The 25,951-nt window shown below is 40.0% G+C and overlaps 1 protein-coding gene across 3 annotated transcripts; it reads left to right on the top strand.

The window, feature by feature from the left end:
* Window positions 1-91: 91 nt before the first annotated feature.
* kcnh6a (potassium voltage-gated channel, subfamily H (eag-related), member 6a) lies at window positions 92-25,772 on the top strand. 3 transcript variants are annotated; one of them, XM_056753365.1, is made up of 17 exons: window positions 92-647; window positions 3,336-3,566; window positions 5,884-6,033; window positions 6,490-6,593; window positions 6,673-6,925; window positions 8,549-8,751; window positions 8,835-8,846; window positions 17,779-18,204; window positions 18,832-19,249; window positions 19,381-19,580; window positions 19,845-20,097; window positions 21,740-21,933; window positions 22,196-22,292; window positions 22,410-22,703; window positions 23,584-23,767; window positions 24,049-24,245; window positions 24,457-24,632. In XM_056753365.1, exons 1-17 carry the CDS (start codon window positions 572-574, stop codon window positions 24,480-24,482), a joined length of 3,318 nt encoding a protein of 1,105 aa, XP_056609343.1. In that variant the 5' UTR covers window positions 92-571; the 3' UTR covers window positions 24,483-24,632. The 3 variants fall into 3 exon arrangements, with proteins under 3 accessions (XP_056609343.1, XP_056609341.1, XP_056609342.1); XM_056753363.1 differs by having other exon boundaries at window positions 100-647; window positions 24,049-24,250; window positions 24,457-25,772; XM_056753364.1 differs by lacking the exon at window positions 8,835-8,846 and having other exon boundaries at window positions 103-647; window positions 24,049-24,250; window positions 24,457-25,772.
* The last annotated feature ends 179 nt before the right edge of the window (window positions 25,773-25,951 follow it).

The raw sequence follows: 25,951 nt of genomic DNA, 5'->3' as shown, positions 1-25,951 counted from the left end.
GAGAGAGAGAGAGAGAGAGAGGGGGGGGGGGGGGATTGAGAGAGAGAGACTGGCGAGCGTGAGCGCGCATCTGCCTTCTGTCAAAAGTGACAGCTGCGTTTAGTGCCTCCCCAGTGAACGCAAGCACCATCACATACACATTGAGCTTCAGCATCCAACTCTAAAATATCGCGCTTCAGTTTTCCTTCCTGCCTGCCGTTTGTTTTTGCGATTTTTGTTTTAACATGTTCCGGCTGTTTTCTGGGAGCATCTTTGTGGCGTTACCACAGCGCGCAACGACATTTTATCTAACAACGCGGCATTTCTGCTGCCATTGATGTTTGCGGAGTTTCGATACCCGAAACGGCAAAACATTCGCTTCATTTTAAGTCGGTCTCGCTCTCATAAATATCCCTAGGAACCGCTCAGCGCTGCAACTCTGTGATTTCACTTTCGAGAGCATTCTCGCCGAGTTTCCACAGCACCATGTGATCGACTATATCTTCCTCTTTCTTTCTCAATCATCCTTTTTGAAAAACGTCGAGAGAAAATAAGAGGTTCTTGAGTGTCACGGCTCTGTCCACGCGCGAAGATGCCTGTGCGCCGGGGACACGTCGCTCTCCAGAACACCTATCTGGACACCATCATCAGGAAATTCGACGGACAAAGTAAGTTTTGAAACTCCAGCTTTTGCTACAATTTTTATTTAAATTATATAAAATATGAATATTATATTGTTTGTGTTATTAAAAAAATAGTTACAGCAATGTTTATGAATTATTGATTTGTCGGCGCGGCTGTACGTATGAAGCGTATAGGTCAGACACGTGTTCCTATTGCACGGCGGTTCATTCATGACTGATTTCTTATGCACTGTGCACATAGACTACATAAAAGGGATGTGTCGCTTATTGTTTTCAGTTTGAATCCAAATTGCTTATCACCATCTGTCATGCTTTTCTTTTGCTGGTTGGTTTTGTGCACCTGCTTTTGTTTCTTTTCGGATCATATATTAGGCTATTAAACATTTCCTCTACGTCACAATTTCATAAAGACCTAACGTAATACATGTTACAGGTGGCACGATAATCATTCAATACTCTTTGAGGATTTGTCAGGAAGAATTATTTAATGTTACCAAAATCCTAACCCTTACTCTCATTTTAACTTAAATTCATATCTTTGCCTCAAATTTCAACCTGAACACAATTTTAAATAAATGGTAAAAAAAAATCAATGATCAATAAAAAGCATCTTTAATATTCTCATTATATTTGCAATATATATATATATATATATTTTTGTGGCACAGATTCTTATTTTTAAAGTCTCTTAAATTACAGCATTTTAGTCTATATGTAAAACTAACAAAAGATGTATACAGGCTGTTTATATATTTTTATTTGTCTTTTGACAAGTTACCCTCAATATTTAACGATTGTATCGTAAAATTCTTAATTCGTTCACCCTATTTTGCATTGAACTCTTTTTTATCTTTTTAGGTATACATGTATGCATATGTGTGCTAGTGGATGTAGATGTGTGATCATGAGCCACCTCCTTCCTTCTTTCCCTATCAGTTAGGGCTAAGTGTCATTTTGTGGCTGCTAGGCAACCATCTCAGTGCATTGTGTTCTGTTCCTGAAGTAAAAAGGCGATAATGAGTTTGATGCTGAGGGTCATTAAAGTTCCTGTCACCATTACTATTCAGAGATGGAGAAACAGCATTGAGATTTAGAGATAAAAGCATAAACATTGTACATATATAGAGAAAATGGCCAAATAGAACAAAGAAACAAATATCTTCTGTTCAAAGCAAAACCTTAACCTTTTAACATCATTTAGATGTGTTGCTCTCTGGAATACATTAGAGAGGCAAAGCTTGTGTTTTTCACTGGTTAATGTAGCTTATGGGTATGCTGATAACACAACTGTCAGCAGAGTTCCTGCTTATGACACCAACCACCGGAAATACAGACATAACGTGTCTTGACAAGTAGTGAAAGAAAATATCTGTGCTCGTGTTAAGGGTAAAACCCTATGGCAAACAAATGTCCCCACAAAGTTAGTAAAGTCATTATTTACCTTTTTTAGAAATGTTAAAGAAAAGTTTGTGTTTAGAGGATAGTCATGCGTGTTAAGCCTTAACTATAGTTCCTTTTTTTACACAGTCAAACTTGCATTGCAAAGAATACATCATTTGACTCATCTGCGAACACAGGTGTTCAACCCATGTGCATTAAGACAATTTGTAATACCTCTCCTTGTAAGGAGCAGTTAAGCAGCGCAAACAAAAAAATGATGCGTGGTTACAAAAATCCTAACCATAACTCCAATGCTGAAATTTGCATCATGCACCTTGCTCTGACTCTGGCTTAAACATAAAAAGTGAAGCATGCTTTAGGTTTAGGAGATAAGATACAACTACTGTATAAAAGGCATTATGTGTCAAGAAGTAGCACGGACAGAGAACCCAAGTGCAGACAGGCTTGAAACAAAACAACTATTTATTTAACAGAACACAAAACATAGACCCTGGAGGGGGTAAAACAATAATGACAAAGGGAATAATAATCACAGATTAAACAGGAACGTAGACTAACTAACTAGACTAACTAACTGGACTAACACAACACTTGACATGAACTACTATTGACTTGACTTGGATCACGAGCAAGAACAATACAGGATGTCCACAAAGACAAGGAACGAAACGAACTAGCACAGGACAGAAGACACAAGGGCATAATAAAAGTAACCAAATCAAGAGGGTAACAGGTGCGGGGCATAAAATCATTAAGAATCAATAGTGAGGAAACGAGGGGGCGTGGACAAAGATGGGGGCGGAGACAAAGACGAGACAGGAAAGAGCACATGGCACGCCAAAACAACAATTGTTGTCTCTCTCACACTAAACACATGGGTCTGTCATGGCCTTGCCATAAGACTAAAAAATAATGACAAATATCATGACAATTATGTGTATGGAAGACATGGAAACACAACGAGCAGTCACCCCAGATAGATTATTAAACATCCTAAATTATGCTTTTTTGTAAATGTAAAAAGGTTTCTTTGCTGTACTGAATTAAGAAATGTGTGACACTGACCAGTGCTTCCATTCAAGCACATAATGAATGCTCGACTGATGTTCTTTGCAACATTGTCAATTCATGATAACATGGTCTGGTTTTGCTCAAGTGGAGTTTTTAGTCGTTGCCACCACAAGTGCACGCTGCCATTAAAGCAAACTAAATTCATTTTCACTTTTCTCTTCATATTGTCTCAATAATGAGGACTATCTCTGTAAGTGTAACGCCATATTTATTTTCTCCTCGTCAACTCATACCAAACAGATCGTAAATTCCTAATAGCTAATGCCCAGATGAAAAACTGCGGGATCATCTACTGCAACGAGGGCTTCTGTCAGCTGTTTGGTTTCTCGCGGGCGGAGATCATGCAGCAGTCCTGCACCTGTCAGTTCTTGGTGGGGCCGGGCACTATGAAGAATGCCCTGACACAGCTGGCACAGGCCCTTCTCGGATCAGAGGAACGCAAGGTGGAGATCCTCTACTACTCTAAAGAAGGTATGCTGGACTGAGAGAGATAAACTTTGTAAATAATCATTAGGCTACTATAGTTTGTTCTATTTATAAGAAATGCACAATCAACTGGGAAGTTTTGTTATTTCATTTAGAAAGCTTACAATTTTATTTTTAAATATGTAAAATGTACCTTGGTCTGGAGTTCTCGTTGCTAGCTACAGCCATGACCAGAACATCAACAGAACCGCCTCCCTCCTCCCTTCCTGTCTTCAGTGCCCTCATAGAGGAACAGATGAAAGGAGTGGCTGACCCTCCAAACATTTTTAAGCTTGTGTGTGTGTGTGCATTGTAGCTGAGCTAAAAAGTGGAGAGGTGTTCTTTCGGTCAGGAAGTAGTGAGCTGACTCCAGAACCCCACGCCCCTTTTACTAAACTAGTCATCTAGTACAAGATGCACCCGTGAACCAAATGCTCATGTTTGATGCCATCGCTCTGTTTCTACCTTTAACATATTTTTTGTAAATTCAGCTTCTAGGTGTGTGTCACAGTTGAGCTGGAGAATTAACAGCACCTTTGTGTGTCTGTATGTGTGTGTGTGTGTGTGTCTGTGTGTGTGCATGCGTATGTTTGTGTGTGTTAGTGCAGGATCTATATTTAGGGTGGTTGATGGCCTGCTTTAGTGAAGAGCTGAGGGGGGTCTGGCTGACTTTAATCATGCTGTTCTTTCTCTGGTTTTTCTGCCCAGCCTCTTAGTCACGCTCTTCTCATTTCCTTCGGTTTGCAAAATATCATATCTCCTTTATTGGCTTTCTGTTGCTAGTTGTTTTTGGGTTGAAAGTGCGATGCATGGTGCTTTCTATAGCACTGTCGTAAAGACAGTTTGTCTTTTAGAGTCTTATAGACAAAATATAAGCGCCCTTCATATGTTCTCGTGCGTCCGCATGTTTATCTAGGGGGGTTTGGAGCTGGAGGTTTTTTCGTGGGTTTTTATCTATTTCCTGGGGGAATATGGGCCTCTCGAACAGCAGCACCTGTGTGTGGGTGTCTAGTTGTTTATTTGTGTGACTGTCAGTGTGTTTGGACTACATACAGCTTTCTGATACATTGGTATTCAAAGCAGTTTTTCATAAAAACTATTCAGTGAAAACGTCAGCATCTTTATTTGACTTGACTGAGAAAACATAATTGTAAGACACATTCATTCGTATATGTAAGGATAGATAATGTATCATTTTAATATTAATTATAGTTTAGACTGCATAAATTAGAATTTAATGACTCTGGCTGTAGGATATTCTGGAATTCATTGTAGTGCCATGAATTTTAAGAAAAATAATCTAGATAACATGAATATAAACAAATAATGATCTGCATTGATAAATCTGTTACATAGTATTAATTCCAAAAAAATAAGAATTCAGTTTTGATTAAATGGTGAAACGGGTATCCACTGACAAATCTCTCATAACTTACATATACAATACTGTGCTGGAGAGAGATCTACTTTGACAGTACAAACTGCAGTACTTAACAGTCAAAACAATACATTCTCTACAGTATGCGTGGGTGCAGTATGTTTTTTTTCCTTCAGGGCATACTACATCCGTGTTTTTAGTGTCATGTGATCTGTATGTTTGTCTAACTTTGACAGACTAACAATTGATGGAAAATAACTCACTCATTGTCAAAGAGGTATGACTATATGACTATACAAATGACAGTACGCCATTTACATTTAAAGGTCCAGTATGTGAAATTTAGTGGCATCTAGTGATGAGGGTGTGAATTGCAACCTACGGCTCACTCCACCCCTCCTTTTTGAAGCACTATGCTGGCTGACACAGGGCTAAAATGTTATTGCGTTTCTTCTTCTTTGCCGAAATAGATAACGTATTTATGAAAAGCGCTCTGTAGAGGAGTTTGTCTGTTTAGGGCTACTGTACCTACTACATGGCAAATTTTATGTAAGGGGACCAGTAGTGTATGTAGATAGAAATAGCTCATTCTAAGGTAATAAAACCATAATGCTTCATTATGTAAGGTCTTTATACTCCTCTGAAGATATAGTTATGTATATTATATAGCATTTTTGTCAATAGTTCTTTGACAAAAGTTTTTTGGTGTTCCAAAAAAATGACATACTGGACCTTTAAAAAGATTCCATCTCACAGTTTTCTCTACCTGGGGCACACATGTTTTGTCTGTGAGATATACGGTCGATGAAGTTGCTTTGAGTGTTTAATCTTGAATTAAAAAAGAGTCTCAGTACCCCATTGTCATTTTGCATACCCCTGTTTGAGCACCACTCATCGAATTTATCCAGTTGTCATATTAGGTAATTATTTCTCTTTGTCTTTCAGGAGTGTGTCGGCCATGCTTGGTGGATGTTGTTCCAGTAAAGAATGAGGAAGGAGTTGTTATCATGTTCATCTTAAACTTCCAGGAGCTTTTAGACCCCTCCCTGAAGAAAGGTGGCATCAAACAGCGCATGACACATGCTCTACAGGCAGGTTTGTGTGTTTCTGTCTCTCTGTTTAAAAGCTATTCTAGCCCTTTCTGTTATACGACCTTATAAGGTCAAAAGAGAGTGTTGTGTTTGGCGTCAACGTTGGTGTTTATTATAATATTAGATTTTTGATTGTTATTATAATCAAAAAGAAGATCTTTAATATCAAATGAACTGTAATTAACTTCTGAAAAGCAGTGAAATTAAATCGAAGCACATAAGAATCTTTAAGTCTTAAATCTCCTGATATTCTCTCTCGTCTCCCTTTTGGAGTTTCAGTTTAACGGTGTCACACGCTCACCGGTGCTCATTGTTGCCAAGATACTAAATCTAACTCAATCAAAAGAGATATGAACTCAATTATTTCTCCCTAATTTCCCTTTATCTCTCTAATTACATCTTTCTCAACTATGAAAGCAAGCTTTTATTGAGATGATCTAATATTCTGCTCCTTTATCAGGTCAGAGACGCAACATGAGGCTGAGAATGCCCTCTCTCCGTGTCAAACGCATGCCATCTCTCCCAAAAGACCCCTTTGAGGGTGTGGTGGTAGACTGTTTACAGGTACGTGCACATGAAATACACATCTATGAGAATTTTTCCCCACACACCTGATCTAAAGCCCTTCCCGTTTGTCCTGCAGCCCTCTATTGAGGAGGTTTTGCTGACGGAACTTCAAATCTCATCTCAGGAGAGCTGCTCGAAATCAGAGACCCAGGCCTTGATTCAGCCGAACCCCTCCACATGTGGATTCTCCTCCCCACTGTCACAGCCCACAGACCGGTTAGAAACCAGCGTAGCTAACCTCAAACACAGCCACTCCAGAGAGAGCGTGGGCAGCCTGCGGCGGGCCTCTTCCCTGCATGACATTGAGGGCATGAGGGACCAATGGAGCGGTAAGAATAAAACAATGGATACAGTCTGTTGAAACAAACAGCATATATGTTTTTAAGCTGGTCATATGCTGCTTTAAACTGGTCCTGACCAGGAACTAGTTGTTCAAGACCATCTTAAATCAGCTCATGACCAACTTAACACCAGCAGATGGTCATGTTAATCCAGCTCAAACCAGCTACCATGCTCCAAAACATACCTAACACGCATATGCTGTCTTTTTCAATAGGGAGCAACATAAGGACAACAAAAAGCATAAGTGCGATAAAACTGGTCTCACAAAGCCTCGTACAGTATATAGAGCTAAGCTTAGAGATAGAAGTCAGAACTGATAGGTCAGGTGCTGACAAAAGAAATGTGTTTTCAGATGATTCTTAAAGATGGCCACAGATTCTGCTAATCTTGTAGCAGGCTTACCTGGTGCAGCTAGCTGGTTTTAGAGAGGTTTTGGGCAATTTTTTAGCAGGTAATGCTGGTTTTAGCTTGTCTAGCTGGAACCCACCAGCTGAAACCAGCTCAAGACCAGTTTACCAGGCTGGAAGACCAGTTTGTCCAGCTTTCCCAGGCTGTGTGGACCAGCTTGAACCAGCTACTTCCATTTTAAACCAGCTAAGACCAGCAAGTTTCCAGGCTGGCCAGGCTAGTGTTAAGCTGGTTTTAGGTGGTGGGTTCAAGCCTGACCATTTAAAACCAGCTTAACGAGCTTAAAAGTTGCCAAAACCTTTCTGAAACTGTCTGGGTGCCCAGCTAAGGCTGGTTTAAGATGTTTTTTTTCAGTAGGAGAAGCACATTCTGTTCAATGGAATTGGACATGCATTTAAGGTAAATACAGATTTTTGTTTCTGTTTCTCCTTGAATACATCACAAACGAATTAGTTTAAATAAATACAATTTGAAATTCACTTGTAATGTGTTCTAATGGCGGTTATGGAACGACTCCAACGAGCAGCACAATGCTCGGTGTTCTGAGCATAACAATGCAGTCCACTCATATATGGTAAATTCTGAAATCTCAGATGGTTAGAATGAGACATCAGTGCTCCCCCAGTGAGACGGGCACATGTGGCAGCCTGGCGGCCCTATTTCTGTAGCTGTAGTCCTGATCAATGCTTTTGTGTGACTGTGATTACCCCCGGCCACCACTGATGTGCCTGCCGCTATGCGTGTGTGTGGTTTAAAGAGTTTATTTCTGTCGCTATATAGATGTAGGGATGACTCATATTGTAGATATTTAGCAAGCATTAGTTCACCCAGAAAAAATGAAATCTGAAATGTTTTTGAAACCTGCATTTGTTTTCTTAATGAATAGAAAGACCTTTTTCAAGGTCCACTGTATGAGTTTAGCGGCATCTAGCATTGGCTCACTCAACCCTCCCTTTCGAAGCACTACGGAGCCTGACACAGAACTAAGATGTCGTCATGTTTTTGCTTCCTTGGCGAAGGAGATAACGTATTTTCGGTTTAGGGCTACTGTAGAAACAACATGGCGAACTCCATGTAAGGGGACCCACAGTGTATGTACACATAAATAGCTCACTCAAAGATAATACGACACGACGATTCATGATGTAAGGTCTTTATACACATGTAATGTCTGACTGGAAGGTGTGATGTTTCTTTCTCAGATCTAAAGCCCAATAACCTGAACTCCACCTCAGACTCAGATCTGATGCGACACCGGGCCATTGGACGCATCCCTCAGGTGACGATATCATTCGGCTCCGACCGTCTCAGACCCCCGTCCCCCACAGAGATCGAGATCATCGCACCCAGCAAGATTAAAGATCGCACGCAGAATGTCTCGGAAAAGGTCACGCAAGTCACCCAGGTAAGCTAAAAAAGAATCTGACAGCTCTTCAAGAAATTTTAAACACATTTTCATTCAGACATATTGTTCTCTGTATTCCTTAGTGGGACCTGAAGGTATTATCATCTCAGATTATTGTGTCATGTACACAAAGCCGTGTGTTTCCTATACGCATGTTTTGAACGGTCAGTAGCATTTACAGTCTAGATTTGAGATTGTTATGAACTATTTTTATATAGCACATAGATTTTTGGAGTCGTTTGTACGATTTGTGGTTGTGCCTGATTTGCATTTACTGAAGTTAATCGGGCGCTGAAACAATACAGGCATAGCTTGCGAGTAAACAGCACCAAGCTGTTTTTCAATCAATGTAAATAAACTTCTGGACTGGATCACTGACTGAAAAGGTTTACCAGTTAGCTGCCAATGAAAAGGTTGAAGCTGGATGACATCTACTTGATTTAGTATTTTGTAGCATCTTCACACTAGTAGTTAGTGACCTACATAGACTCCTGTGCCGATGCAGGCAGTGCTTATTCAGATGTTTATGAAGCGGACCGAGTTTGTGTACAGACACAAACCGACACACTTTACTGCTTTGGGGTTTTATGTGTGTTTATTCGACCAGAATATACAGAACAGCCTATTTATGTGTTTAAGTGTGTGAGTTCATTTAGATTATGTACATTATTAAAGTAACTTGGACAAAGTAGCATTTTAATTATATAAGTGTATATATGTTTGCTCATAAGCTCAGGGGATATTCTGTTTATTATTGTTTTCAGTGTGTTTAGGAGTGATGAGAGAAAAAGAGAAAACGAATGTTGCTGTGCAGCAGAGAGAAGAAAGCGTGAAAGAATGAGATTGTATTGGTGACGTCACTTTTCATGAACACACACGGGAGACTGTGTTTTCCTACCAGTGGAAAAATCAATAATGCTAACAAATCTACTGCTGATCTGAGCTTCCACATTCCAGTGCGTGTGTGTGATATTGTTTTTTAATTTACATTTATTCATTTAGTTGATGCTTTTATCAAGATTGTCTTACAATGACAGAGCATTTAAGATCTTGTCTGTTAAGGATAGGATGTTAAAGATGTAAAAAAATGTCAGTGTTTACAATTTATACATTTATTACTTTATTAAAATATCAGATTTATAGATTTAAATTTACAACTTGCATTAAAATAAAATGAGGATTGTGTTTACATATGGACTTTTGGGCTGTGTCCTTGTAAAGGTACAAGGTGTTGGCTACACATTGGTTCTTGGTTACCATGACTTGGTTATAGTTTTGCATTAAGTATATGAGCATGTATATTATGTGTTTATGTGAGGACTCGTGTCACCGTGGGGGGAAAAAATGAGGTCCCCATGGGCACTTATAAATCGTGCAGAACATTATTTTTTGAAAATCTAAAAATGCAAAAATGAATCTATGATCTTTAGGTTTAGGGGTAGGGTATAAAATATACAGTTTGAACATTATAAAAATCATTGTGCCTATGGACTATCCCCATGGTGTGTGTGTGTGTGTGTCTCTCTGCTGGTGACCTTGGCCTCTGGGGCTAATGGATGTAGAGGTCAGTAACAACAGAGGTCACAGAAACTCCCTGTCTATTTCTCTACAGACATACACATCAGGCAAATATGTGGATGCACATTTACTTTCTTTCTCTCTCTCTCTCCCTCTCTCTCTCTCTGTCTTCATCTTTCTCCATCTCTGTTGTTTTCTTTCATTTATACTTTTGTACACAACCCATCTACTTTATTCTACTGCTTGTGTTGCTGAAACTGTACATTTTAGCACTATTCAGTGTGCAGCTGGTTGACCAGAAGAGATTGTGTGGTAATATTATGGTAATGTTTAGTAATGGATAGTGTTTTGGGTGTTGTGGCTGAAGCGTTATGTTCTGTGGTAGAACTGTGACAGGCAATTCCTGGCATGATAATTGGACTTCGATTTGACACTAAGCAAGAAGGGAAATAATCATCTGCATTGATCTTTTTAACCATTGATTTGTCTGCAAAGCATGACGTATCTAGTTATGTGACCGGCTGTATTTTGTAGACCAGTCAGACAAGTGTTTTAAAGAGCAATAGCTTATTGAAGAATGATAAAAGTGAAAAGGATTTCCACAAACTGGAAAGGTCAGTAGTTTTCAGAATGGGATTTCCAGATCTCATAATGTAATGGAAATTAATACTTTGAAAGTGAATACGAATCTTTGAAGGGATAGTTCACCCAAAAATAAAAATTCTGTCATGAATTACTCATCCTCAAGTTGTTCCAAAACTGTATACATTTCTTTGTTTAAGTAAACACAAAGAAAGATATTTGGAAGAACGTTAGCAATTGAAATCTCCGAGGGACCATTGACTACCATAGTAGGAAAAAAATATTGTGGGCCAATATATATATATATTATTTGTTTTGTTGAACACAAAATGAGATATTTTGAAGAGATTAGGAAAACAAACTGTTCTGGGGCACCTTTGACTACCATTTTAATTTTTTCTACTATGGTAGTCAATGATGTCAGTTGCCAATGTTTTTCTAAATATCTTTGTGTTTAAGAGAACAAAGACTTTTAAACTGGTTTGGAATAATTTGAGGTTGAGTATTTCCTGATTTTTGGGTGAACTGTCCCTTTAAAAGTGAATGTAAGTTGTTCTAGGTTTACAACTTGTTTACACCGGATGTGGCGCGGCACGATGCGACAAGAGGCAATAGAATGCATTAGAAACCATTATAATTGAAAATTTAGTCCACACCGGACGTGGCGCAGTGCCATGCGACTATCCCATTAGAACATGATGTGTGTCGCGTCGCATCACGCCACATCCGGTGTAGAGACAGTGTTATAACGTTTTTAATATTTGAAATAGCTTTTAGAAATAGATGAGCGGAATTGCTACAGAATATTTTAAAAAGATTCTATTATGTGTTTCCTTGAGTGTAAAAAACTGTGCTCAAATGCCGAAATATGAAATCACACTTTAATTAGAACTCTCCATCAACGTTCTCTTATATGAACTATGCCATCATTTTTATTAAATTTTTAATTGATGTTAATGTATTATATATTTTTTTAGATAAGTAAAAAATGTTGATTTATCTAACAGACATAAAAATTAAGCCTACTGTGCTAGTAAGGTAATTCCATAAATTGACCTGAACTCAAGCAGAAGGAGCAACATCCCAGAATATACCTGTCTGTTAAGTTTAACATGCACATGTGGAGGTGCCAGACTGTGAAAGGCTACAATTAGAACAATTCTGTCTCTACATAGAAGAAAGATTTTACGGTGTTACTGCTTTAGCAGTGCTTTACCTGAGATAATACAGTACAGTTTAGCATGTATGATGCAGCTCATGTACATCACATACCGATTACAACCTTGTGTGTCCACATACAGTAACCGAATAAGTATGCAAATGTGATGGCCTCCCTTCCACACCTTTATCAGTATATGTGTGTGTGTGCAGTATGAGGGAAAAGGGCGTGTTTCCCTCTGTCAGTGCTCTGTATTTCCCTGTCTCAGCTCCACTAACAGAGTGCCACCATGAGCATTCAAGGGAAACTTAAGCCGGTAAGTTTGACCTTTATTTATCTCCTCATTATTTATCTTCTTCTTATACAGCTTCTATTCTCACTCTCTCTGATTTTTCAACTCCCACACCTGACTGAGAAATAAATGGGTCAGGACCTTGATGGATTTGAGTGACAGCTGATGCCACGCTTACAGTATAGATCACTGTTAATGTTGTTTCAGTGTTGATCTGTTGTGACTTACACACATCCTGACCGAAACAAGTCGTGGTTCCTTTTTCTTTTTTTGACATAAAAAAATTCTACCACAATTCAATGCGCTTTTCTTTTGTTTCATTTGTTGTAGTATGCGCGTCCCTTCTCTGTTTCACTTTGTATTTCTTTCTCTTTTGTTTTGCATGTTAAGGTGCAGTGTCACATGTGCTCTCCCAGCGCACAGCGTTTTTTTTTTTAGTTTGATTCTTTTAGAACAAAGAACACACAGTACCATAAACACATGTCATGGAAATGTTACAATGACCTTAGCTGTATAAGATAAAATGACCAGTAAAGCTTTGTGCTCTGCTTGTTTCGCAATTGTATTTTTGTGTGACTTTGTGTTCTGCTATCTTTGAGTTTGTGGCTGTGTTCAGCATGCAGACAGTGAGAATAGATTTGCCTACAGTTCCGTCATTATGAAACACAGTGTTAGATTATATCAATAAGCAGAGATATCCCGCTCCAGTGATCTCGTGTGTTTGTGTGTGTGCATCTGCTGTGGTCATTAGGACTTCACCAGCACATGGATTTAAATGTGCATTCACACAGTATGTTTGTGGGAAATTGTGTGTGTGTTTACAAAGGTTTTGCCTACACAGTGAGTTCATTTTAATGATCACAAAATTCCATCTCAAATGAATAGTTTTTTGTCCTGTAAAATTGATTCTTACAGTAAGGACATATTTATTTATATTTTGTTGACTGTATAGCGTAACATTGTGTGACTCCAGTGCAGATAAAGTTTCTCACATAAATCCTTTCAGGATCACTTCCTGCTTAAGAGGTCACATCGTAAAATTGTGCAGTTTGTCTGTGTGCGATGTCAGGAAAGACCCACACAGCAGAAAGGGTACATTTTACCTAATCAATGCTTTTTAAAAGGGTCACGTGTTCAACTAACTTTTAATGATTTCTGTATACAGAAAATAACATAGTCACATCAAACTCGTAGACATGTGGAAATAGATTTAAGACATTTTTTTATAATGCAAATAAATATGAAAACGTCTCGCATTTGCACATCAGGTGTTGCTGTGCAATTCATGGAGGCATAGTAGATTTTGACTGAATTTCTTTGCATGTGGTAGAGAACTTGAATGAACTTCTTTTGACCGAACGTCTTTGCATGTGGTAGAGAATGAAAGAGACGGGAATATATAGCGAAAGAGAGGGGAATAATAATAACATGGTTCACCAGAGTTTTACCATCGTAGTATTGCACCAACACTATTTAAAACACCTCTTTTCTTATGCTTTTCACTTCTAGCTTGTAATTCTTTGTAGAACAGTTTACTATGGTGGCTTAAACGGCAAAATGTTAAATGCTCCCTCATTTGTAAGTCGCTTTGAATAAAAGCATCTGCTTAATGACTGCAATTGTAAATGTAGCATAATATTATACTAGTTTTATGAGTTTTCACTACTCTAATAATCTTTTCATATAATCATTTATAATCTTTTCATATGAATGCATTCATTTGCTGAATTCCATAGTAGCATCGGTTGATACTATATGGTTATACCATGGATACGGTGAAAGAACAAAAGTATATTTTAATTAGAGAAACGTGACTCAATGTTCAGATAATAAGAACCACTTTTGGAACAGCATCAGTGAAATGATAAATGAATTGTCAGATGTTTCGTCTAATGATGTATTTTGACAGCTAGTGTGTGTGGGAGACCATGTTATATGTGTTTTAATGGCTTTTAGCTCTCGATTTGTTTGACCTGCTAAAAATGTTCCAGACCCTCCCTCACCCTGTCAAAGCCCTGACACTTTTTTTCTCTAAATTAGTGTAATTAGCCAGTTAACCCTGTTTGGTTCAGCAATCCAGCACTGTGATTCAGAAAGCTGACTTCATACACTACTGCCCCTTTACTTTTTTTTCTTTAATAGTTAGTTCAGGTGGTTTTGTGCAGTGAAAAAGATGGCTGAGGTGAGGAGGCATCTGTTTCAAGGTAGAGACTGGAGAGTTTCTTGGCTTTGTGAAGACAGTTGTGGATGTTGTGTGCATGATGCCTTGGACATTCTGGACACGAAGGCTCTCATTGTCGTACCGGTTAGTGCAGACTACAACACTCTGGACACTGCAGCTTAATATAGATGCACATACAAATGTTTTTTTATAAATGTACGATACGATTTTATGAATAGGGTTTCAGCTTGAATGGCTGGTAGGTATATTAGTTCTTATTCGGCCAGCGCTTTCCTGCACTATAAGGGTTTTTTTTTATTAGCGGAAGCTGGAATCTTATTTACAACAGAGACAATGAAATCATTTCAAGAAGTTGAAAAGAACCAACTGTTGGGTAAATGAACCTGATGTTACCAAGTTGTTGGTTTTGTTACCAAGCTCCAAAAATTTATTTTAATATAACAACATTTCCAGGTGTTTTAAGTTTACAGCTTGTTATTTCCATAGCAGCCAGTGGATTCCATGGTCATTTGTGCCAGCAGTGATCATTGGTTGTCAATGATGTATTTAAGATGTATTTGTTGTATTGGGGGAAGCTCTAGTAGAGAAATTGGTCTCAATTTGAAATAGCAGCAACATACAGAATAGCCTGAGCTTTGATACTTTTTCATTGTATCAATGTATCAATCTTTCTTCCTTTCTTTCTTTCTTTCTTTCTTTTAATTCATTTATTTATTTCCTCCTTTACATTCTCTCTATAGTTAGTGTGTTGTCTGGGCTTGTGTCCAGTGATTGATCAGAGAGAGAGATAATGGGATGCTGGAGTCTGTTCTTTGCTACAGACAAAGTTAATTTAATTGAAAGCAACACAGTAACCCCTCCACCATCCATTCATCCATCCATCCATCCATTTTCTTCCGCTTATCCGGGGCCGGGTCGCGGGGGCAGCAGTCTAAGCAGGGATGCCCAGACTTCCCTCTCCCTAGACACTTCCTCCAGCTCTTCAGGGAGGACACCGAGGCGTTCCCAGGCCAGCCGGGAGACATAGTCCCTCCAGCGTGTCCTAGGTCTTCCCGGGGTCTTCTCCCGTTGGGACATGCCCGGAACACCTTCCCGGGAAGATCCAAAAAGATGCCCGAGCCACCTCAGCTGGCCCCTCTCGATGTGGAGGAGCAGCGGATCTACTCTGAGCTCCTCCCGAGTGACTGAGATTCTCACCCTATCTCTAAGGGATCACCCGGCCACCCTGCGGAGAAAGCTAATTTCGGCCGCCTGTATCCGGGATCTTGTCCTTTCGGTCATGACCCACAGCTCATGACCATAGGTGAGAGTAGGAACGTAGATTGACCGGAAAATCGAGAGCTTCGCCTTGCGGCTCAGCTCCTTCTTCACCACGACAGACCGGTACAGCGACTGCATTACTGCAGAAGCTGCACCGATCCATCTGTCAATCTCCCGTTCTATCCTTCCCTCACTCATGAACAAGATACTCATGAACAAGGACCCCCAGATACTTGAACTCCTCCACTTGAGGCAGGAACTCTCCACCTACCTGAAGTGAGCAAGCCACCCTTTTCCGACTGAGAACCATGGCCTCAGATTTGGAGGTGCTGATTCTCATCCCAGCCGCTTCACACTCGGCTGCAAACCGTCCCAGTGCATGCTGGAGGTCCTGGTCTGATGGGGCCAGCACGATGACATCATCCGCAAAGAGCAGAGATGAAATCGTGTGGTCCCCAAACCCGACGCCCTCCGGCCCCTGGCTGCGCCTAGAAATTCTGTCCATAAAAATTATGAACAGAACCGGCGACAAAGGGCAGCCCTGCCGGAGTCCAACATGCACCAGGAACAAGTCTGACTTACTGCCGGCAATGCGAACCAAGCTCCTGCTCCGGTCGTACAGGGACCGGATAGCCCTTAGCAAAGGGTCCCGAATCCCATACTCCCGGAGCAAAACACATGTGGATTGGTTGGGCAAACTCCCATGAACCCTCCAGCACCCTGGAGAGGGTATAGAGCTGGTCCAGTGTTCCACGACCGGGACGGAAACCACACTGTTCCTCATGAATCCGAGGTTCTACCATCGGCCGGATTATCCTCTCCAGTACCCTGGCATAGACTTTCCTGGGGAGGCTGAGAAGTGTGATCCCCGATAGTTGGAGCACTCCCTCCGGTCCCCCTTCTTAAAAAGAGGTATCACCATCCCGGTCTGCCAGTCCAAGGGCACTGTCCCCGACCGCCACGCGATGCTGCAGAGGCGTGTCAGCCAAGACAGCCCCACAACATCCAGAGACTTGAGGTACTCAGGCCGGATCTCATCCACCCCTGGTGCCCTGCCACCGAGGAGTTTCTTGACCCCTCCACCAATTCAATGCAAACACCAGTTAGTTCATAGACATTGTAAGACTTTATAAGGGTTGTATATTCATATGTACATAAACTGGATACATTTGCACTCTATTTAAATTACTGTCATATTTCATTCCCGATTTGAAATATTTTATTTGAATGTAATCCCAACCAGCAGTTTTATATATTTCAGTCTTTCCTCTTGAAGTTAATATCTATTATTAGCTATAGTTGATCATTGATTTTCTATTGATATCCTTTTGTTATGCAGTATGAAAATTATTTGAGTTTTACAGTTCATCATTATGTTTGGCTATATGTTATTCATCTCTTAAGCGTGCTCTCTGGGTTAAAAACAGATACAAATAAAGCACAAAGCTTTTTGCTGTAAAATGCAATGCAAGAAATGATCAAATGTGTTTTGCTGTGGTATACTCTGATATTTTCTGCCGTTACTCGAATGTTCCACTTTGAAGTGGGTGTGTTTGCTCGTGCAGATGCGTTTGCATTTGATTTTGGGGCTGAATGATGCTGCTGCTCAATTGCAAAACAAGATGTCATGATAAGTTCTTCCTGTGCTATGTGGTTAACACATTGTTCAATGTTTTCTTTACTCAGGATTTTCTTTATTTGAAATGATTTGAAACTTTTAACTTTTTGACTTTAGTTATTCATCTAAATGCCAGTTGTTCACAGAAGTATGCGATCTACAAAAGATACCGTAAATGATAGAAACTTGCAAAACATCATCGTATATGTGATTTATATGTATCACTTAAAAATACTTTTAATTTTTAAATAAACAACTACTGTGATTGGTGAATGAGAATTGCTTCTTGCTGTTATTATAGTTAACATAGAACATGATGGGCTAACTGGACCATGCTAAACGTTGCATCCATTGCAAATCAGTAAAAAGTTCTCCCTGGGATTTCTGATCCTGTCTTTTGTTCATTCTCCTCCCAGGTTCTGTCCCTTGGAGCGGATGTGCTACCCGAATACAAGCTTCAAGCTCCACGCATCCACAAGTGGACCATCCTCCACTACAGCCCGTTCAAGGCAGTGTGGGACTGGATCATCTTGCTCCTGGTGCTCTACACAGCGGTCTTTACACCCTACTCCGCCGCCTTCCTCCTCAACGAGCAGGAGGACGAAAGGAGACGCACCTGTGGCTACACCTGTAACCCCCTCAATGTAGTGGACCTGGTGGTGGATGTCATGTTTATTATTGACATCCTCATCAATTTCAGGACCACATATGTGAATCACAACGACGAGGTGGTCAGCAATCCAGCTCATATAGCGCGGCACTATTTCAAGGGCTGGTTCCTCATAGACATTGTTGCTGCAATTCCATTCGACCTGCTCATTTTCAGATCGGGTTCAGAGGAGGTGAGAGAGTGTGGAGGGCTGTGATATGTTAAACAGGCTGCATATTAATCAATGATATTTTACATTTATAGAATAATCACAAAACAGAATTGGTTCACTTTTTAAGGGGAATAATAATAATTTGTATGTATGATATTTGCACAGTGAACATTTGGGAAAGTTAACATACTTGAAGCATTGATGCATTTTGTTAAGCATTAACATGTACATGTTTATATTTATGGTGACATTCAAAATATTGTTAATTTGCAAGATTAGGGAATAGTTCACCCAAAAATGAAAATTCTTTAATTTACGGTTGTTTTAACAAACCTGTATGACTTTCTATCTTCTGCAGAACACAAAAGATATTTGAAGAATGTAAACCAAACAACATTGACTTCCATTATATTGACATACCACTAAGAAAAAATATCTTCCTTTGTTTTCCACATTAAAAGAAAGAAACATTCAACTTTCAGAACCTTCATTGTTGGGTGACTGTCCCTTTAAGGAGTGACGTGCTTAGTAAACAAGAATGTGTCATTTAGTTTCAATTGAAGTGGTCATGCTTATTAAATGAAACTACAAATAACAATGTGACAATAATTTAATTCAGGTCACTTTCCTCTTAAACTCCTCTTCCAGCCTCAAACCACCACTCTGATTGGCCTTTTAAAGACGGCACGGCTGCTGCGATTGGTGCGGGTGGCGAGAAAACTGGACCGTTACTCTGAATACGGCGCTGCAGTGCTCTTCCTCCTCATGTGCACCTTTGCGCTCATCGCTCACTGGCTGGCGTGCATTTGGTATGCCATCGGAAACATGGAGCGCACCAGCTCTGAGCGCATCGGTGGTATGAAGATCGGCTGGCTGGACAACCTTGCAGAACAGATCGGCAAGCAATACAACGACAGCGATCGCGCCTCTGGCCCCTCCATCAAGGATAAATATGTAACCGCTCTGTATTTTACCTTCAGTAGCCTCACCAGTGTGGGATTCGGAAACGTGTCTCCGAACACCAACCCTGAGAAGATCTTCTCCATTTGCGTCATGCTGATTGGCTGTGAGTCCACTGAACGCCTCATTCCTCACATGAAATGCAAAATATAGTAATATGGAGACTGCCTTAAATGGTTGCTTTTGGAAGCGTCATGCTTGTTTTAACTGACACAAAATGAATCTTATGTCTTCCAGCTCTGATGTATGCCAGTATCTTTGGCAACGTGTCAGCTATAATTCAGAGGTTGTATTCAGGGACTGCACGCTACCATACTCAGATGCTACGAGTGAAGGAGTTCATCAGGTTCCATCAGATCCCAGGAGGTCTTAGGCAACGCCTTGAAGAGTATTTTCAGCACGCCTGGTCCTACACTAATGGCATTGATATGAATGCAGTGAGTTACACACACACTATACAAAATAATCTGTAAAGAATTCCCTACCAGACCAAAAATGTTGACGACAGGCCTTGCTGGTATTAGCTCGTGTCCAACCTTATACAGTCTGTCAGTAGAGTTGATTTAGCCACAAGCTAAAACAAACTAGAACAGAATTACCAGCTAAAACCATTCCACTAAGCGGTCTTTTTTATGATCTAAAAAACGACCATTGAAGATTGAAGAAAAAACAGCAGTGTTATTTTTTGCTGTCTGCTCCAGGTGTTGAAGGGCTTTCCAGAGTGTCTGCAGGCTGACATCTGTCTGCATCTGAACCGCAGTCTGCTGCAGAACTGCAAGGCATTTAGGGGGGCAAGTAAGGGCTGCCTGCGAGCTCTGGCCATACGTTTCAAGACCACTCACGCGCCTCCCGGGGACACTCTTGTGCACAGCGGAGACATTCTGACTGCTCTATACTTCATCTCCAGAGGTTCTATAGAGATCCTCAGAGAAGACGTGGTGGTGGCCATCTTAGGTTTGAGAAACATTCATTTTTTTCTTTTCTTCTTCATTTTTATCAAATTTATGCATAAACTTTCAGATTAATTATGAAGTTGTTTGCTTACAGCCGTGGCAACTTCTTGCATAGGTAATACAGGGAGTTGCCTAGTGCTGTTCACTGCATATTCATGGAGGCTTAAAAGAACTGCACCACTTCTCTGTTCCACTCGCACTCTCAATTAACATGTATTGTGTCATAACATGTAACTTTTTCCAAGCATCAACCTATGCTTTTCATTTTTTAATCAGGAGGTTCAACCAACACGAGTTAAAATGTGAACTCTGAGGTGTTTAAAACCGAGATGCGAAACTTTTGCGTTTTTGGTTTGAGAACAGCTGATTTGAGTTAGTTCTATCAACTCTGTGAAGACTTACCCTGAGTTTAGCGCTTGAAACAGAACTACGACAAGTCATGATCAATGGAGCTCCGATATAACGATTCACCATGGCAACGGCACCAAAAAAAAAATGCAACATGGCAGGAGAAAACACTTGAGAGCGAGGCACACTTTCCGCGCTGCATACAGTGGATTTACTAATGTGCTTTAATGTGTAAATACCTTAAGTTTAAATTGATATAAATATGATAAAATAAACAAATTAATCGGTAATTAAATGAATGAAACAACAGAAACCAATCTGAAATAATAAAAATGTTCTCACTCATCATGAGTACTCTAGTGACGCTTATGAGACGCCATTGTTAGTGTGTCAGACTCTCGTGTCAAAGTCTGAGTGATCATCAGTTCTAGCCCTGCTCGGAGCAGTTTGGGTAGGAATGGCTGCACATCTAAATTTAATGTTTATTACCTTTATCACTGCATTTGTCTGTATTTATTCATTTCTTTATTCATGCACTTTATTTGCACACTTTATTAATTCATTTCTTATCCTCTATTGAAAACTAACATTTGTGAGAACATGTAAGGGAAAGAATCTTCTTTGATGTAATACACGGCCATGGTGGCTGATGTTATTGATGTAAGGATGGATGAGATATATTTTGATATATCTTATTGACTGTAAAGAAAAATGGTACTGTTTTAATAAAAATGCACAGGGAAATTACAAAATTCCACTCGGATCCTAAATTCCTCTCCTAAAATCAAAGAACCTCCATATGAATTAATGCAGCCTATTCACATACAGGATCCTCTATAAAGACACATATGACATTTTAGTCACTGAGATAGTCTCTGTGTGATCAAAATGCGTGTCATGAATGACTGTATTAATGAATGAATGAATGAGGTACACCACATTGTGTGGCCAGAACTAGCTTGATTTTGCTTTTGTTTTGCTTTAGTGTGTCCACCACATTCATGTGCTATCTCATCAATTCTTTCTTATTGATTATCAACATGCCAAATAATCTGTCCCTGATGCTCTTGGTATTGTAATGTGGAGATCAATATTTAGCAATGCTCTTGTCATGTTTTTCTACAAAAAATATAACCTCATTCACACCTTTTCTTAGCAGCTTCCTGTGTTTCCAAACAACTTAATGAGCAGCTTTATAGCGCCCCTCTATGGTTAAACTCACTTGAATCGCTCGTTCTCTTCTCCTGCAATCATTAATACGAATTAAGACGTCTCCCTTTAATTTTTATCTGCAGGAAAGAATGATATTTTTGGGGAGTCCATAAGTCTGTACACCCGTCCAGGAAAATCGCATGCAGACGTCAGGGCTTTGACATACTGTGATCTGCATAAGATCCTGAGAGACGACCTGCTGGAAGTGTTGGACATGTATCCTGACTTCTCAGACATATTCTGGAGCAACCTGGAGATTACATTCAATTTAAGAGATGTAAGCCACACCTTCACACATCTGAGAATATAGATGAACAGATTAACTGTCCCCCAGTTTGACCGATTTGATTTAGCTGGTCTGTGTTGATTTATCAGCTGGTCCGCTTTGGAGACCAGCTAGACCAAGTAAAACCAACTTAATACTAGCATGGCCAGGCTAGGAGATCCACCAAAGCATCATAAACTAGCTGAGACCAACAACCCGCCTTGAGATATTTTAATGCAGTATTATGTGAGTTACTGAAGCTTGTTTGTATCAGGCAGACAGAGCCATGCATGCAACCCCAAGCGAGGACTCAGAGTGCGGGTACCGTCGACCCAGACAAAGAAGAAAACCCTTGCAGCGCAATAGACCAGGTAAAGATGTTCATCTAATTCATCATTTCAACATTTCTCTAATTCGGGCACATGAAACAACAACAATAGTCAAGAACTTCATGCCTGTTCTGATCTCTCTGCTGTCACCCCTCACAGACGGTATGGATCGAGATGGAATGGACACATACCCGGTCCAGACGGGTTCCCCTGTAGGGAACCATCGGGGGGCGATACCACTCTCACACTGGGATGAGTTATGTAGCAATAACAGTGCAGCCTCCCTGTCAAGTGAGGAGGATATGAAGCCCCTGGTATCTGGCAGAGGAGAGGCGTACTCTCCTGGATCAGAGATGCAAGATTTCTACCCTTCTGCAGTCAGCCTTCTGCCCCCCAACAATAGCACAACTTCTGGCACGGCGGGTCCATTGGGAGGGAAACATCCATACACAGGTAGCAACATAAGGAACATTATAGTATAGAATGCAGTTGAGCTTTGTACTCAGAAGTGAGTTTAGAAATTAGTATTCAGCCCCTTTTAGTTTTTTATCTTCATAATTGTTGTATTTCCATTAATTGTACTGCTGCTTTAAAGAGTTTAAAATGTTTATTTATTCACCCTTATGTAATTTAAACCCTGTATATGACTTTCTTCTGGAACACAAAATACGATATTTTAAGAAAAGTCTCATAACTTTTGTCTCCATACAATGGAAATCAATGGGGGCCAATTTTGTTTGGTTTCCAAAGTCCTTCAAAATATCTTCTCAAACAATGTTCTGCAGAAGAAATTAAGTCATACAGGTTTGGAATGACATGGGATTGAGTAAATAAAAGAAACATTTCATTTTGTGGAGGACTATCCCTTTAACTTAAAGTGATAGTTCACCCAAAAAGGAAACTTCGGTCATCATTTACTCATTCCAAACCTGCATGATTTTCTTTCTTCCACAAAACACAAAAGAAGATTGATGATTCACTTCTACTGTATGGACACAAAACTAGTGCAAGTCAATGGGTGCCAGTTAACAACAATCTTCAAATATCTTCTTTTGAGTTCTGCAGAAGAAAGTCAGTCATACATATTTGAAGGGCTAAAGTGGAGTAAATGAGTGATGGAATTCACATATTTGGGTGAACTATCACTTTGGGAAATTACCAGTTTGGGCAGCTACATCTACATTTTTCTTGTATAAATCTTTTAAATGTGCAATTTTTTTAGTGATTGTGAATCAGGTATTAATTCACTCCCAAAAATCAAAACGTATAATATTTTTATACATTAGTTAATTGGTCTTCTTCTTTTCTTACTCACTCTTCGTTTATACTGCAGCACCTCTTAATGTGTCTGGAGTGTACGGCTATTTGGCTGACCGTAGGGCCAGTCAGTACTCGGAGAGTCAGAGACATCCGTCTGCAGGACAAGCCTGCTTTCACCATCACAGCGCCTGTGCTGATCCTGAAAGACCGAGCCAACTGCAGGCCCGCCTGGAACTATTACAGTCACAGCTCAACAGGTCAGAACGCAGACCAGCTAAAAAAAACTAAATACGGATAATAAACCTATCATGTAGACCTCTGCATGTTAATAAAACAAATACATATATACATAAATCTATACAAAAAATGTCATGTATAATTAACATTAAGTGGTTAGGAAAACAAAAGATTACAGAAATGTAGTCTCACACTGTAATGTATGTTACATACCCTGTATTTAGTGCATTCTGTCAGAAAGTACAGTTCTGCCTCAGTTTGCTTTGATCACAGTGTGGATACAATCTCTCCCTCTTTAAAGACTGGAGACCAGGATGACAGCTGACATAAATGTGATCCTGCAGTTACTGCAGAGACAGATGGCACCTGTGCCCCCTGCTTACAGTGCCGTAACCCCTGAAGCAATGGCCCACCCAGCTCACCCCACCAGCTTATATACCACAACACCCCACAACATCCCTCCCTCTGTACAAATCACTGAAAGCCCATCATCACCTGGTAAGGTAGGTTGTGATGTCATCAATAAGACAGGCAGGAGTTTATATTATTTATGTCAAAATGACCTGTAATGGAAATTACACCTTGCATTAAATGAACTGTTGATTGTGGAGGAAACAGACCATATGTGGAAGAATAGAAAAGTTAGAGTCCATTAGCATTTCCATTCATCTCAATGGGAGTAATTGTAATTTCCACATTTTTTTTCCAGATTTCACAGAGCCCTGGTCAGGATAGCTTCAAAAACAAGTCTCGGGACTCCTTGTCCAGTGGGATTCATCTGACAATAGCCTCAAACGACACCATGTCCATGTCTCCAGAGACTGAGACAGCTGCGCCCACAGGACTGAGTCTCCCCTATGAGCCTTATCAACAGCCAGTCGGACAGCTGTGTAGAAGTCTGCGCTTCCCCTCACTCCCAGAAAATCTGGAGAGTCCAAACATGCAGGAGGACTCAGCTGAAATCTCGAGGCACGTGTCCGATCCAGTTTTACCTGCCAGCTAGAGGCCCAAAACAGACTTCTGTGTTCTGCTGTGTTTTTTTTGTGCCCTGAGCTCAACCTCCCTAAGATTCACATATATACACCACATTTTCATTGTTTTTCAGACAGCTTCATATTGCACTGGATAACATCCATGCTTGCCGAAATGAAACCAATTGTTTGTGTTACTTGTCTTAGCAACATTAGGTGAAAAGCCATCCAATACTGTAGAGAGAGTGAATCAAACATTTCTCAGTTTTTCTCAGTTTCTGAGGTATTTGGTTTCATATCCCTTCTCATTAAGAGCAGGAATTTTTCCTCTGATGCAGTGAGAATTTGCTAACAAATCTCAGCTTTCGTTATAGAACATGAAATAAAGCACAGTGGGCAATAAAGACAAGATCCCGGTTAAACAGAGATCACTGCCTCAACTTTCACCATCATTTTCTGCTATTATAATCTTAAACCATTACCCGGAAATCAGGTTTTACTTTAGCTTTATTTTTACATAGAATATGCTGGCTGAGATTCTGAGGCAGTATCATCACTACAGGATATTTCAATGACACAGTAAAGTCTGGACTGTTTTTAAAGTATAACGCTTGTGTGGATTGATATAACAGAAGTGCAGGAATTTTTTCAATGTGATTTTATATTATATACTTTTGTGGCACATTAGGTGTTTGACCCAAATCTATTGTATTACTACATCAAGTAACTGTATGACTTGCACACAAAGAATCCTTGTAACCAAATGGGTGTGAAATCAGGGGTATGAAGTTATTTTAAAAGTGTGTGTGTGTGTGTGATACGCTACAGATGCGTCAATGAATATGTGATCATTTGAAGGACAAAGTAAAGACACTCGGACTCAAGGACTGTTTTTGTAAATCACCTGTTCAGATGAAGTGTGAAGTTTCTTTTACCTCTGCAGTGTAAGCAGATGAATGTACCGTACGTCAAGTTCTTGAAAACCATTATTGGACTGTAAAGGTTTCCAAAAGCACACAACTGTTTTTTAGAATAAATGTTATTTATAACAGCATTTACTGCTGTAATGGATTTAAAATGCGCGTTCAGCGGCGCCGCAAGAACCGACACGCAAGTAACGTCAATGTACCACGGAAGCAAAATCCTTTTTATGATTTTTCTAATGGTACTTTGATGTCATCCACCTGTCCGCGTTAAGTGGATTTTTCTGCTTAAATTTGAGTTTGTCGCATC

Source organism: Triplophysa dalaica, chromosome 7, assembly GCF_015846415.1.
Source record: "Triplophysa dalaica isolate WHDGS20190420 chromosome 7, ASM1584641v1, whole genome shotgun sequence".
Lineage (NCBI taxonomy): Eukaryota > Metazoa > Chordata > Actinopteri > Cypriniformes > Nemacheilidae > Triplophysa > Triplophysa dalaica.
Note: the sequence above shows the minus strand (reverse complement) of the source record. Positions and strands in the feature narration are given on the sequence as shown.

What these genes read in the sequence shown, in the direction of transcription:
- kcnh6a (XM_056753363.1), top strand. Translation starts at nt 572, where the DNA reads ATGCCTGTGCGCCGGGGACACGTCGCTCTCCAGAACACCTATCTGGAC. An exon ending in CGTGGTGGTGGCCATCTTAG is followed by an intron (nt 20,098 to 21,739) that starts GTTTGAGAAACA and finishes TTTTATCTGCAG; the next exon opens with GAAAGAATGATATTTTTGGG. An exon ending in TTACAGTCACAGCTCAACAG is followed by an intron (nt 23,768 to 24,048) that starts GTCAGAACGCAG and finishes CCCTCTTTAAAG; the next exon opens with ACTGGAGACCAGGATGACAG.